Raw genomic sequence first — 13,309 nt, 5'->3', positions numbered from 1 at the left:
TAAAGTATAATATATTTATTATAAATTAATAAAAAATAAAATATAATAAATATTTTAAAACTAAAATAACGTTAATATTATTTATCTAAATTATCTCTAATCTAGTTATCTGGCATTGGTATAGAGAGAGATCAGCGCTCACTTGAAACAGTGACTTCCCACATGCGCATCTGCTCAACACAGCGAAGCGACTGAGAGAAAATGGATTTCGATTCAATTATCCACGCCCTAATTCCTTCCTCTACCTCTGTGAGCTCTCTCTCTCTCTCTGTCTGTGTATGCGCATTCACATACACAAGTCTATTAACATCCTTGATCAACTTCTCTGTGCTGAATTTTTAGGTTACATTGCTGGTTGGATTCTTTGCTTACTTAGCAATTGCCGGATCCATTATTCCGGGGAAGCTTATCCCCGGTGTGACCTTGCCGGACGGCACTCGTCTCCTTTACCGGTGCAACGGTAACTTCTTTCTGTCTTCTTCCATTTTATTGCTATCAATGTGCGCTAGTGAACTACTAGTTTTTAAAGGATTTGTGTATTCTGTTACTATTAACAATTTCAGGCTTGCTATCACTGATTTTTCTGCTTGTGCTACTCGGACTCGGGGCTTGGAATAAGCTCGTATCTCCTACTGTATGTAGTTACTGCATTGCATTCTCTATTTATTTATGGAATCCGCACTTTCTTACTTTTTATGCTATGTTTGGAAGTTTGATGACTCAAAGGAAAGGAAAGGAAAGGAAAATGGCTGGGTATACGCGTACATTTTGTATGGATCTGTTTTTGTAAACACAAAGATAAATATATGTTGCTCTTGCTATAATCTGTATGTTCATCGCTCATCTAATGCGTCTGTTTTCACAAATAACACTTCACCATACAAATGCATTTCTGCTTTTAGGTATATAAAGGTGGATCACTAGGTTATGTCTTTCTCTGTTAGTTCTAATCTTCCTCACAAGGAGGTTGTTTAATAGCATTAGGTTCCATCCAAGCGAAAAAGATGAAGGCAATATGGTTGATTGATCATACATCCAGAGTTGAAATCCTGTCTATGTATTCCCGATATGTAAATGTTGATTATTTTCCATAAGAAATATTGTCATACATTGGAACTACTGCAAAAGACAAGAAAGCTTTTTCTCAGCAATTCTCTGGTTAGTCACATCTAGAATTCTTCACAGCAAAGCTTGTTTTGCTGAGATGAGATGGGATATGGTGTTTATTGTATCAAGATGCTCCTTGACTTATTGGCATAAACTCCTGTTCATACTATTAGCATTGATCTAGTCTAAATAGTGCCTTTTATATAACTATGTTGGGTATCGTTTGAAATTGTGTTCTCAGTTGAGAGGGGATAAAGAAAATCCACATCATTACCACTGCTTGAAAAAGTGCTCACTGCACGTTGATAGTTTCAGCCATTTGTTGTGATTGCATTTGTCATTTTACATCTGTAAATGAATGTTATTATGCTTGCAGGCTGTAGCAGACAGAGGACTTGAGCTTTTGTCAACAACTTTTATCTTTAGTTTTCTTGTAAGTACCATTTCTACTTCATACTTCTTAGATTACTGTATATGATTGACCATATTAAATCAAATCTCACTTGTAAATACTGCCAGTTTAAAGTGGTTTGCTACCATGTGCCTGTGCCTGCCTTCATGTATCTAACATGGTGCTACTCCTCAAAGCACTTGCATTACCAGGATGTGCTGTTTTTATCAATTTCTCTCTTGAGTCTTGTCATGTTCAAGGTTATTGCAGTTTTTGAAGTAAAGGCAACTGTTTCTATCTTTTTTTTTTTTGTTATGTTATGCCTCACAAACCCCCCTCCCCCCCAAATAAAAAAAAGGTCAACTAGCAGCCATATGTGGAAGTTCTTTTATGGTCTCTCAAGGATGAAGTGGCACTTGAGAATACCTTTTCAGCCTTTAAAGTGGCTTTAAGAACTTCAATTTTACTTCCACCACCTAGAAACCATGATTTTTTGTTGAAGTTCAAAACAAAAGGCAAGGATGCATCTAATATTCTAAGATTTGAATGGGGTCAACCTTTGATCTCTTTGTTTAGAAATTCAACAACTTAAAATTTTACATCCAAAGTTATCACAATTTTCGCTGAAAAGAACCAGTAATAAGGGTTCTACCAGAGTCTGATTACTGTTAAAACTAGAGGCATTGGACTGGAGATTAATAGAATAATGAGTTCATACAATAATTAGGTGCAAAAAGTAAAGTTTGAGGCTGTCAATTGTAACTGGGAAAAGTTAACTGTTCTTTTGTCTCATGGTTTTGGTATTAACACAATGAAGGAGGTTAGACTAATCAGTTGCGAAAATTTAAAAATTTGCAAAGTTGAAGAATAAGTGATTGACATTTGAATCAATGAAAGTGCCAGTTGATGTTTATGGCATGTTGTGAATATAATTTCATGGATTGAAATCAGTGGACCCTGATCTGTGTGTTTACTGGGCGGGTTGTTACCTGTTGTTGTTGGTCAAGGCAGTGGGTGCTTCTGCTAGTTACTTGGTTGACTTCATTATATTTTTCCTTATTATGATTTTTGGGGGACCACATGAGTAAGCTATTGTCTTCTTGTGGCCATTATGTGAACTGACTGCAGCTGAAATGTATACATACATTATTGACAGGAAAATCTTTTTTTTTTTTTTGTATTCTTTCTACTGTTGTCTAGTTTGCATCGAGTAAGTCCTAGGAGTCTGTGAAACAAGTCTATTTGTCAAAGCGGCAGAATTAGTTAGGCAGTTATCTTCCAACATTAACTAATGTATTGGGGGGTAAAACCGGTAATAACTAAACCCAGTTAAATGTATTGATTTGTCCCCCCCTATGTCTATAAATAAGAGGGCAGGGGGTAGCTGGTTTAATGCATGATTAACGAGTGCATATTGTTGAGAGGAAAGGCTAGATATTGGTAATTCTTTGTAATCTTGTGAGATCAAGATTGTACTTGTGTGGAAAGGCTTGTTGTACTGATTCATTCTGATCAAAAGAGACTGCTCTTGAGGGGTTTGAAGGCTGGATGTAGGATCATTCTAAGGAATTATCTGAACCAAGATAATCGTGTTGTCTCGTGTGGTTTGGTTTATGAATTCTGTACAATTCATTTCTGTTATTGTTGTTCTTGTTTTTCTATCAGATCAATCCACGTGTGTGTATATTTCCAATCATAAAATAAGTGCATTCCAGTGCTCCCGGGTTAACACCTTTGGTATCAGAGCATGGTTAATAGATCAAAGAAAGCCAAGAATCGATTAGAGTCATATCCCAGTCATGATAATGGCTTCAAATGCCTCTGCCACTAGATATGATATAGAGAAATTCGATGGGCAGAATGACTTTGGGTTATGGAAGATGAAAATGGGGGCTTTATTAGGGAATCTTGGACTAGAAGAAGCACTAGAAGGGGAAACCAAAATGCCTGCCTCATATACTGCAAAAAAGAAGAAAGAAATTGGTAAGAAAGCTTTTAATACATTGATATTAAGTCTAGGTGATAAGGTGCTGCAAGAAGTCTCCAAAATGAAGATAGCAACAGAACTTTGGCTTAAGTTAGAGAGTCCATACATGACCGAATCGTTGTCTAGTAGGCTGTATCTAAAAGCTAAGTTTTTCACATTTAAAATGAGTGAAGGGCAAAGGCTGCAAGACCACATAGACAATTTCAATAAGCTGTGTCTTGACCTTGAAAAAATTGAAGTCAAATATGATAATGAAGATAAGGCCTTAGTATTAGTGCATTCCTTACCAAAATCGTATGAAACTTTTGTGGATATCTTGAAACATGGCAGGGACACTCTTAACATTAGATGATGTGATAGGAGCCCTAAACTCAAAATAGTTGTAGCATAAGGTAGAGGGAAAGAACTCTGTTGGTGATGTTCTTTCGGTTAAGTCAAGACCCGATAGTAGAGACCCTAGAGGAAGGGGGAGATCTAGGTCTAGATCCAAGAATGGCAGAAAGATTATAAAATGCTATCACTGACATGATGAAGGGCATATTAAAAAGAATTGCCCTAAGAGAAAGAAAGAATTTCAAGAAAGGATTCATTCTTAAATCTCATCATCTGTCCGTGAGTTTGATTGTGACAGTTCTGATGCCCTAGTTGTATCTGAAAAAGCAGATAAAGAGGTATGGATTCTAGATTTAGGTTGTTCTTTTCACATGTCATCACATAGGCATTGGTTCTTGAACTTTAAAGACATGGGTGGTGGTAAGGTTTTGTTAGGAAACAACCAAGAGTATAGGATTAAGGGAATTGGAGATATGAAAATCAAATTGCATGATGGATCTATTAAAACTCTAACTTCTGTAAGGTATGTTCTAGATTTAAAGAGAAATCTAATTTCCCTTGGAGAGTTAGATAGAAATGGCTACTCCTATAGAAGAGATGGTGGAGCCTATAAAGTGTCTAGAGGATCACTTATATGTATGAAAGCAATCCTTAAAAATGGAATCTATGTGCTGCAAGCCTCCACATTATGTGGTGAAGTTGTAGTCAGTGAAGGAAAGGCCTATGATCAAATTAGGCTGTGACATTTTAGGATGGCTCGTATTAGTGAACAAGGACTTAAGGAATTAACTAAGCAAGGGATATTAGGAGATGGAAAAGTTACAGAATTAGATAAGTGTGAATCATGTAAATTTGGAAAATCTGTAAAAGTAAAATTCTCTAAAAAGGCCATCCATTCCTCTAAGGCCCCCTTTAGATTATATCCATTCGTATTTGTGGGGCCCTGCCCAAACTTTATCTCATGGTGGAGCTAGGTATTTCTTGTCTATAATTGATGATTTTTCTAGAATGGTTTGGATCTATGTGTTAAAATCAAAAGACCATACTTTTGAAGCATTCAAAAGCTGGAAAACCATGGTAGGGAACCAAAAAGACTGCAAAATTAAAATCATTAGGACTGATAATGGTTTGAAATTTTGTAATAAAGAATTCTCTCATCTTTGTAAAGAAAATGGAATCCTAAGACACCTAACAGCCCCAGGTAATCCGAAGCAAAATGGCCTTGCTGAAAGGATGAATTGAACCTTGCTAGAAAGAGTAAGATGCGTGATTTTCAATTACCAAAATCTTTTTGGGGAGAAGCTGTAGCTACTACAACCTATGTGATAAATAGGTCACCCTCGGATGCTATAGGATTTAAAAACCCTTATGAAATGTGGTCATGTCATAAGCCTAGCTTAGACCATTTAAGGGTGTTTGGATGCTTAGCTTATGCCCATGTTAAGCAAGGAAAGCTAGAGCCTAGGGTAAAGAGGTGCTTGTTCATAGGATATTCTACAGGTGTAAAGGGTTATAAGCTGTGGAGTTTAGAAATAGGTATGCCTAGGACTATAGTAAGTAGAGATGTTACCTTTGATGAAAATTCCACTATAAAAGACATTAAGATAGATGATTCAAAGGATGAAGAAGGAAAATTTAAGGCTGTGGAACTTGAACAGCAAGAAGAATCCTTTGAAAATATCTTAGACAGCCCTCTTGACCAGGATTCAGATTATCAAAGAGAGAGTGAAGGTTCTTCTAGTATAGACAGTGAGCAAGACCATGGGAGATACAATGTTGCTTGGGATAGGCAAAGAAGGATTAGTAGGCACCGGTCAGGTATGGATACAACAACAACAACATATCCAGCCTTTATCCCACTATGTGGGGTCGGCTACATGAATTCTAGACTTCCATGTATTTCTGTTTTTTGTCATATCCTCATTTAGATCCATATATTTCATATCAAATGTTAATGTCTCTCCCAAAGTCTTCTTGGGTCTACCTCTACCTCTTTTTGTGACTAATTGTTCCATTTCATCAACTCTCCTCACAGGTTTGGATCCGACTAAGTTTTACGTTGGCTGTCGGTCAGGTATGGATATTCGGATTTAAATTCCTATGCACTGTCAAGTGCAATGGAAGAAGCAGGTGAGGAATCTCTTACTTATGAAGAGGCAATGCACTCAAAAGACTCCAAGAAATGGCTAGCAGCCATGCAAACTGAAATGGAGTCTCTTAGGAAAAATAAAACTTGGATTTTGGTGGAAAAAAACTTAGGAAAAATGTTGTAGGCTGTAAATGATTATATAAAATCAAGGAAGGTGCTGGAAACGATTTTAAACCTAGGTATAAAGCTAGGTTAGTAGCAAGGGGCTTCACTCAAGTGCCCAGAATAGACTTTAATGAAGTTTTTTCACTTGTGGTGAGACATACTTCTATTAGAGTCTTACTTGCCATAATAGCACTTTTAAACCCTAGCCTAGATCAAATGGATGTCACCATTGCCTTTCTCCATGGTGAATTAGAAGAGAGCATTCTAATGGAGCAGCCAAAGGGGTTTGAAGTTAGAGGAAAAGGAGAGCAAGTATGCTTGCTAAAGAAATCCTTCTATGGATTGAAGCAATCCCTTAGGCAATGGTATAGGAAATTTGATTCATTTATGTTAGTCCAAGGTTTTTAAAGGAGTGCATTTGATTGCTGTGTTTATTTCAAATATATGCCTAATGAGATCTCTACATGTCTTCTTCTATATGTAGATGATATGCTGATTGCAAGCCAAGCAGTTGTAGAAATTCAGAATCTAAAGTTGAGACTAAAATCAGTCTTTGAAATGAAGGAATTAGGAGAAGCTAAGAAAATTTTAGGCATAGAAATTGTTAGCATAGATCTCACCTCTTAGTTTGATCACTCAATCCTCAACACACACCCGAACAATCTCGCACTCTCACAATATAACAGAGAAGTAGAAAAGTACAAGAATTAAATCAAGAACAGAAAAGAACACAAGAAAACTTATCCTGGTTCAGTCTCAAATGAGACGTACATCCAGATTGGCTTTGCCCTTAGCTTTCTCCACTATCTTTGAAAAATGATACACGATTACATGTGCTTCTTACACCCAACTCTTTCACAGCCCATAAAACTTGAAAGCTATAGAGTTGATACCTGAAAGATATACCCTCTTTCATACATAGCATATACTCGCACAAGATAGTATAAAATCACTATGAAAAAGCTCTCTACAAAGCCTACCTCCCGACCCCTATTTATAAGCTATAGAGGTGGAAATAACAACCTGACCGACTGCCCCTAAGAAGCAGTTGAAACAGAACCGGTTAGCTTTCTAGAAACATACACTTCTAGAAGAACTTGTACAGAAAATAACCTGACATCTCTCTAACATTTGAAAATCCCTAATCTAGTACAAATGACTTTTAACAAATTCTCCACCCATTTGACTTGATTAGGCTTCTCCCAGTTCCTGCAACCTTCAGATCCCTGCTTGTCCAAACTGTAAGATCTTCATACAGTGTTGAAGCTTTGCTGATGGTACTGCTTTTGTGAAGATGTCTGCTGCAATGTTTTCACCTGCAACTTTAGTTAAGAAAACAGATTTATTTTCAATCATTTCTCTTATAAAATGGAGTCTCACATCTATATGTTTTGTCCTCTCATGGTGTGCCTGATTCTTAGATAAATGTATGACACTTTGACTATCACATAACAAAGTGGTCTTAACCTCTAAGCCTAGCAGTTCACTCACTAGTCCCTTAAGCCACATAGCCTCTTTAAAAGCTTTTGAAATTGCTATGTATTCAGCCTCGGTTGTAGATAATGCTACTACATGTTGGAGACTTGATTTCCAACTAATTGTGGAGTTCCACAACTTAAACACATATCCGGTTGTGGATTTTCTTTTGTCTATATCAGCAACATAGTCTACATCTAAATACCCTAGGATACTAGGCTGGACTCCTATCTTATCACCACCATAAGTTAGGACATGACTTAGGGTTCCATTCAAATATCTAAACATCCATTTTACTGTTGACCAGTGGGCTTTCCCTGGATTTGCCATAAAACGACTCACAACACTTATAGGATGAGTTAAATCTAGCCGAGTGCATACCATGCTATATATTAGGCTACCTACCGCACTCGAGTATGAAATATGGCTCATTTCCTTCCTATCTTCCTCATTCTTAGGGGATTGGACTGAGGACAGTTTAAAGTGTGGTGCAAAAGGCACACTAACTACCTTTGCATTTGTCATTCCAAACTTGGATAAAACCTTGGCTAAGTAAGACTTTTGAGATAGGTATATCCTCCTATGTTGTGTATCTCTAGAAATCTCTATTCCTAGAATTTTCTTGGCTTCACCTAACTCTTTCATTTCAAATTCAGCTTTCAGCCTTTGCTTGAGTAGCTGAATTTCTTGATGGGATTGACTTGCAATGAGCATGTCATCCACATACAATAGTAAATATACGGAAATGCTAGGTGTAACATGCTTATAATACACACAATTATCATAGGAATTTCTAGAATACCCTTGGCTTATCATAACCGTATCAAATTTACGGTACCACTGCCTTAGAGATTGCTTAAGCATGCATACCTTCTTCACCTCTCCTTTAGCTTTGAAACCCCTTGGTTGATCCATTAGAATTTTCTCCTCTAGGTCCCCATGAAGGAAGGCAATTGTAGCATCCATATGTTCTAATCTTGGATCTAATTGAGCTGTTATGGTTAATAGAACCCTTATAGATGTATGTCTCACTACTGGGGAGAATATCTCATTAAAATCAATGCCTTGAACTTGGGTAAACTCCCTAGCAACCAACCTAGCCTTATACCTAGGCTTAGGGTTAATTCCTACCCCTTCCTTAATCTTAAACAGCCATTTGCAGCCTACAACGTGCTGCCCCTTTGGCCTTTCAACCAATTCCTAAGTCTGATTTTTCTTTAAGGATTCTATTTCAGACTTCATGGCTTCTAGCCATTTTCCAACATCCTTGGAGGACATTGCTTCTTCATAGGTCATTGGTTCTTCCCCCACTATTTCGGTTGCACTAGTAAAAGCATAGGCACTAGATCAAAATAACCGTATCTTTGGGGTGGTTTGCGAACCCTAGGTTGTCTATCCCTTGCAACACTATACCTATACGGATTTGGTTGATCTCCTAGGCTGGAGTCTGCATCACTGTCTACTTCATCTTTTTCATAGTGAGAAGATTCTTGGGTCTGGTCTTGAGCATGATCATCTTCATGGTCACTGTCATGAAACTCATATGCAGTTTCAGGCAGTTTTGAGGTATTTGATAGGTTAATTCCTGTTATTTCTACATGAACAGGTTTTTTTTCCTCTTTTGGGCTATGTTGGGTGTTATGGTTATCTGATTTCATGCTAGAGGACTCATCAAAGGTCACATCTCTCGTGACTATAGTTCTAGGTCCCTTTGATTCTAGATTCCAAAGCTTATAACCTTTAACTCCTGAGGCATAACCTATAAATAGACATTTCTTGGCTCTTGGCTCTAATTTGCCTTGCTTCACATGAGCATAAGCTAGGCATCCAAATATTTTAAGGCGTGTAAGGCTTGGTTTGTGCCCTGTCCACCCTTCATATGGGGTCTGAAAATGTATTGATGCAGAGGGTGACCTATTTATTATATGGGCTGCTATGTAAATAGCCTCCCCCCAAAAGGACTTGGGCAAGTTTGCATGAAAGAGCATGCATCTTACCCTCTCCAAAAGAGTCCGGTTCATCCTCTCAGCCAACTCATTTTGCTTAGGGTTCCTAGGAGTTATTAAGTGTCCAACTATACCTCCCTCCTTACACATTTGATTAAAGTCCCTATTGCAAAACTCTAACCCATTATCTGTCCTAATAGCCTTCATTGATCTACCTCTTTGGTTCTCTACCATTGTCTTCCATGCTCTAAAGGTTTCAAAAGTGTTATCTTTAGACTTTAGGACATATACCCATAGCATTCTTGAGAAATCATTTATTATTGACAGAAAGTACCGAGAACCCCCATGAGTCAATGTTTGGGATGGACCCCACAAATCTGAATGAATGTAGTCTAGTAGGGGTGCTTTTGATGAATGAATAGTTGTCTTCTGTCTTGTTAAATTTTATCTTAGTTGCTTTCCCATAAATGCAAGATTCACACTTGCTTAGTTCGAGAGACTAACCTAAATCCAATATCCCTTGTTCGGCAAGTTCTTTGAGCCCTTGCTAACTCATGTGTGACATTCTTAGATGCCACAATCTTGCCTTATCATGAGAGTTTGAGCTTACAGTTGCAGCTTTACCACATAAAGTGGTTGCTTGCAAAATGTAAATCCCATTCCTTAACACTGCTTTCATGCATACTAGAGAGCCTTTATTTATTTTCACCATTCCACCCTCACCCTTAAATTTTAAACTGCTCCTATCCAATTCCCCAAGAGAAATCAAGTTCCTCTTAAGTTCAGGGACATATCTCACGGCTGTGAGGGTCCTAAAGGTTCCATCATGCATCTTTAATCTAACATCCACCACCCCTTGAATTTTACATTCATAATTATTTCTGAATAGGACTTTTCCCCATTAATTTCCTTAAAGTTTTGGAGCCAATGCTTCTTTGGGGTCATGTGGAAGGAACATCCTGAGTCCATAACCCATTCTTGATTGTCTATTCTGTCATTTACTGTTAGGGCATCTGCACTATCATACCCGGTATCACAAATATTAAACCCCCCCCCCCCTATCAGAACTTTCTTTATCGACGTGGTCTTTCTTCCTCTTAGGACAATGCATTTTTATATGGTCTTCTTCTTGGCAGTAATAACACCTTACAGAGTTTCTACCATTCTTAGATTTTGACCTAGATTTCCCTCTATTCTTAGAGTTCTTTTGAAAACTTCGAGACTTGGCAGTAAGAGCATCTCCTGGACTAGTTTTACCATCCATCTTGAATCTTAATTATGTTGAATTAAGTGCACCTCTTATATCTTCTAAAGATAGGTTATCCCTGCCATGTTTTAGAATGTCTACAAAGTGTTCATAAGACCTAGGTAAAGAATGTAGGAGAACTAGTGCCCTATCTTCGTCATCATACTTCACTCCTATATCCTCAAGATCTAGACATAATTTGTTGAACTCATCTATGTGATCCTATAATTTTTTATGATCATGCATTTTAAAAGTAAAAAACCTGGTCTTGAGATATAGATGACTGGAGAGAATCTTCTTGAGGTATAGATTCTCCAGTTTCTTCCAAATGTCAGTCGTAGACTTTAATTTTGATACCTCCCTTAGAACCTTGTCGCTTAGGCTCAAGATTATCATGTTGTATGCCTTCTTGTTAATCTCCACTTGGGCCTCCTTCTGTTCTGCGGTTAGAACTTGAGTTTCTTTCCCAGTTGATGTCTCCTCTATCTTATCTTCTTGTTCTAGTGCCCCCTCCAAATCGAGACTACAAAGGAGTGCCTCCATTTTGATCCTCCATAGCGAAATCATTGTTCCCATCAAACTTGTCAATGTCTGATCGTGAGGTAATTGGCGCCATCCTTTTCCCTGAGATCGTCTCTCTTGTCTTGAGATTCTTTAGTTCTTTATCAATTCAGAGGTGCCAAGCTCTGATACCAAGTTGTTAGCATAAATCTCACCTCTTAGTTTGATCACTCAATCCTCAACACACACCCGAACAATCTCACACTCTCACAATATAACAGAGAAGCAGAAAAGTACAAGAATTAAATCAAAAACAGAAAAGAACACAGGAAAACTTATCCTTGTTCAGTCTCAAATGAGACCTACATCCAAATTGGCTTTGCCCTTAGCTTTCTCCACTATCTTTGAAAAATGATACATGATTACATGTGCTTCTTACACCCAACTCTTTCACAGCCCATAAAACCTAAAAGCTATAGAGTTGATACCCGAAAGATATACCCTCTTTCATACACAACACATACTCGCACAAGATAGTATAAAATCACTATGAAAAAGCTCTCTACAAAGCCTACCTCCCAACCTCTATTTATAAGCTATAGAGGCGGAAATAGCAACCTGCCCGACTGCCCCTAAGAAGCAGTTAAAACAGAACTGGTCAACCTTCTAGAAACATACCCTTCTAGAAGAATTTATACAAAAAATAACCTGACATCTCTCTCACATTTGAAAACCCCTAATTTAGTACTAATGACTTTTAACAGAAATATGTAGAAATAAGCAGCAAAGAAAGCTCTTGCTGTCCCAAAAATCCTACCTTGATAAGCTGGTTAAGAAGTTCCATATGCTTGATGCAAAGGATGTAAATGTTCCTTTTGCTCAGGACTTCAAATTATCCCATGAGCAATCGCCCACTGAGGAAGTGGGCACTAGGGAAATGACTAAAATTCCCTATTCAAATGTAGTTGGTAGCCTAATGTACAGTATGGTTTGTATTAGGTTGGATTTAGCCCATGCTATGAGTGTTTCTAGCAAGTTTATGGCAAATCTGAGTAAGGCTGACTAGAATGCTGTGAAATGGATTTTTACATATATTAAAGGAACCATCAATATGTCTTTGGTTTATGGTGGAGCAAAATTAGAAGAAGAGTCATGCATTTTAGGGTTCACAGATGCTGACTTTGCAGTAGATTTGGATAGGAGAAGATCATCCACAGGCTATGTTTTCCAACTATGGAATTCAACCATAAGCTGGAAGACAAATCTGCAGCTTGTGGTGGCTCTTTCAACCGTTGAAGCTGAGTATATAGCTGTTACAAAAGCTATTTGGCTGAAAGGTATAGTTAGTGAACTACTTGGAAGAAATGTGAAGGCAAATCTTATGTGTGATAGCCAAAGTGCTATTCACTTAGCTAAGAACCAGACTGGCTCACCATGAAAGAACCAAACATATAGATATAAGGTATCATTTTCATTAATATATTTCTGCTCACTTATTTCAAAAAAATAGATGTGAGGTATCATTTCATTAGGGAAATTCTTGAGAAGAAAGAAGTTAACCTAATTAAAGTTGTAGGAGAAGATAATGCAGCAAATATGTTTACCAAGACTGTTCCATTATCAAAATTGCATTGTTTAAAGCTTCTTAATATGTGTTTGTGTGAATGATCAGGTAATCATGAAGGTTCTAAGGAGAGCAAGATCAGCTTTGAAGGTTGGACTGTACTCAAAGCAAATGGTGGAGATTTGTTGTCTAGTTTGCATTGAGTAAGTCCTAGGAGTCAGTGAAACAAGTCTATTTGTCAAAGCGGCAGAATTAGTTAGGCCATCTTCCAACGGTAACTAATGTCTTGGGGGGTAAAACCAGTAATAACTAAACTCGGTTAAATGTATTGATTTGTCCCTATGTCTATAAATAAGAGGGCAGGGGTTAATCGCTTTAATGCATGATTAGCGAGTGCATATTGTTCAGAGTAAAGGCTAGATATTGGTAGTTTTTTGTAATCTTGTGAGATCAAGATTGTACTTGTGTGGAAAGGCTTGTTGTACTGATTCATTCTAATCAAAG

The 13,309-nt window shown here is 37.6% G+C and overlaps 1 protein-coding gene across 1 annotated transcript in view; it reads left to right on the top strand.

Moving 5' to 3' along the window:
- Nucleotides 1–125: 125 nt before the first annotated feature.
- LOC127787972 (delta(14)-sterol reductase) overlaps nucleotides 126–13,309 on the top strand; it is a 36,471-nt gene continuing 23,287 nt past the window's right edge. The window contains exons 1-4 of the mRNA XM_052316083.1: nucleotides 126–249; nucleotides 343–460; nucleotides 564–634; nucleotides 1,484–1,540. Coding sequence (XP_052172043.1) covers nucleotides 202–249; nucleotides 343–460; nucleotides 564–634; nucleotides 1,484–1,540 — 294 coding nt within the window. The 5' untranslated portion in view covers nucleotides 126–201. The remainder of the gene's footprint in view (nucleotides 250–342; nucleotides 461–563; nucleotides 635–1,483; nucleotides 1,541–13,309) is intronic.

This window comes from Diospyros lotus, chromosome 13 (assembly GCF_014633365.1).
Source record: "Diospyros lotus cultivar Yz01 chromosome 13, ASM1463336v1, whole genome shotgun sequence".
Classification (NCBI taxonomy): domain Eukaryota; kingdom Viridiplantae; phylum Streptophyta; class Magnoliopsida; order Ericales; family Ebenaceae; genus Diospyros; species Diospyros lotus.
Note: the sequence above shows the minus strand (reverse complement) of the source record. Positions and strands in the feature narration are given on the sequence as shown.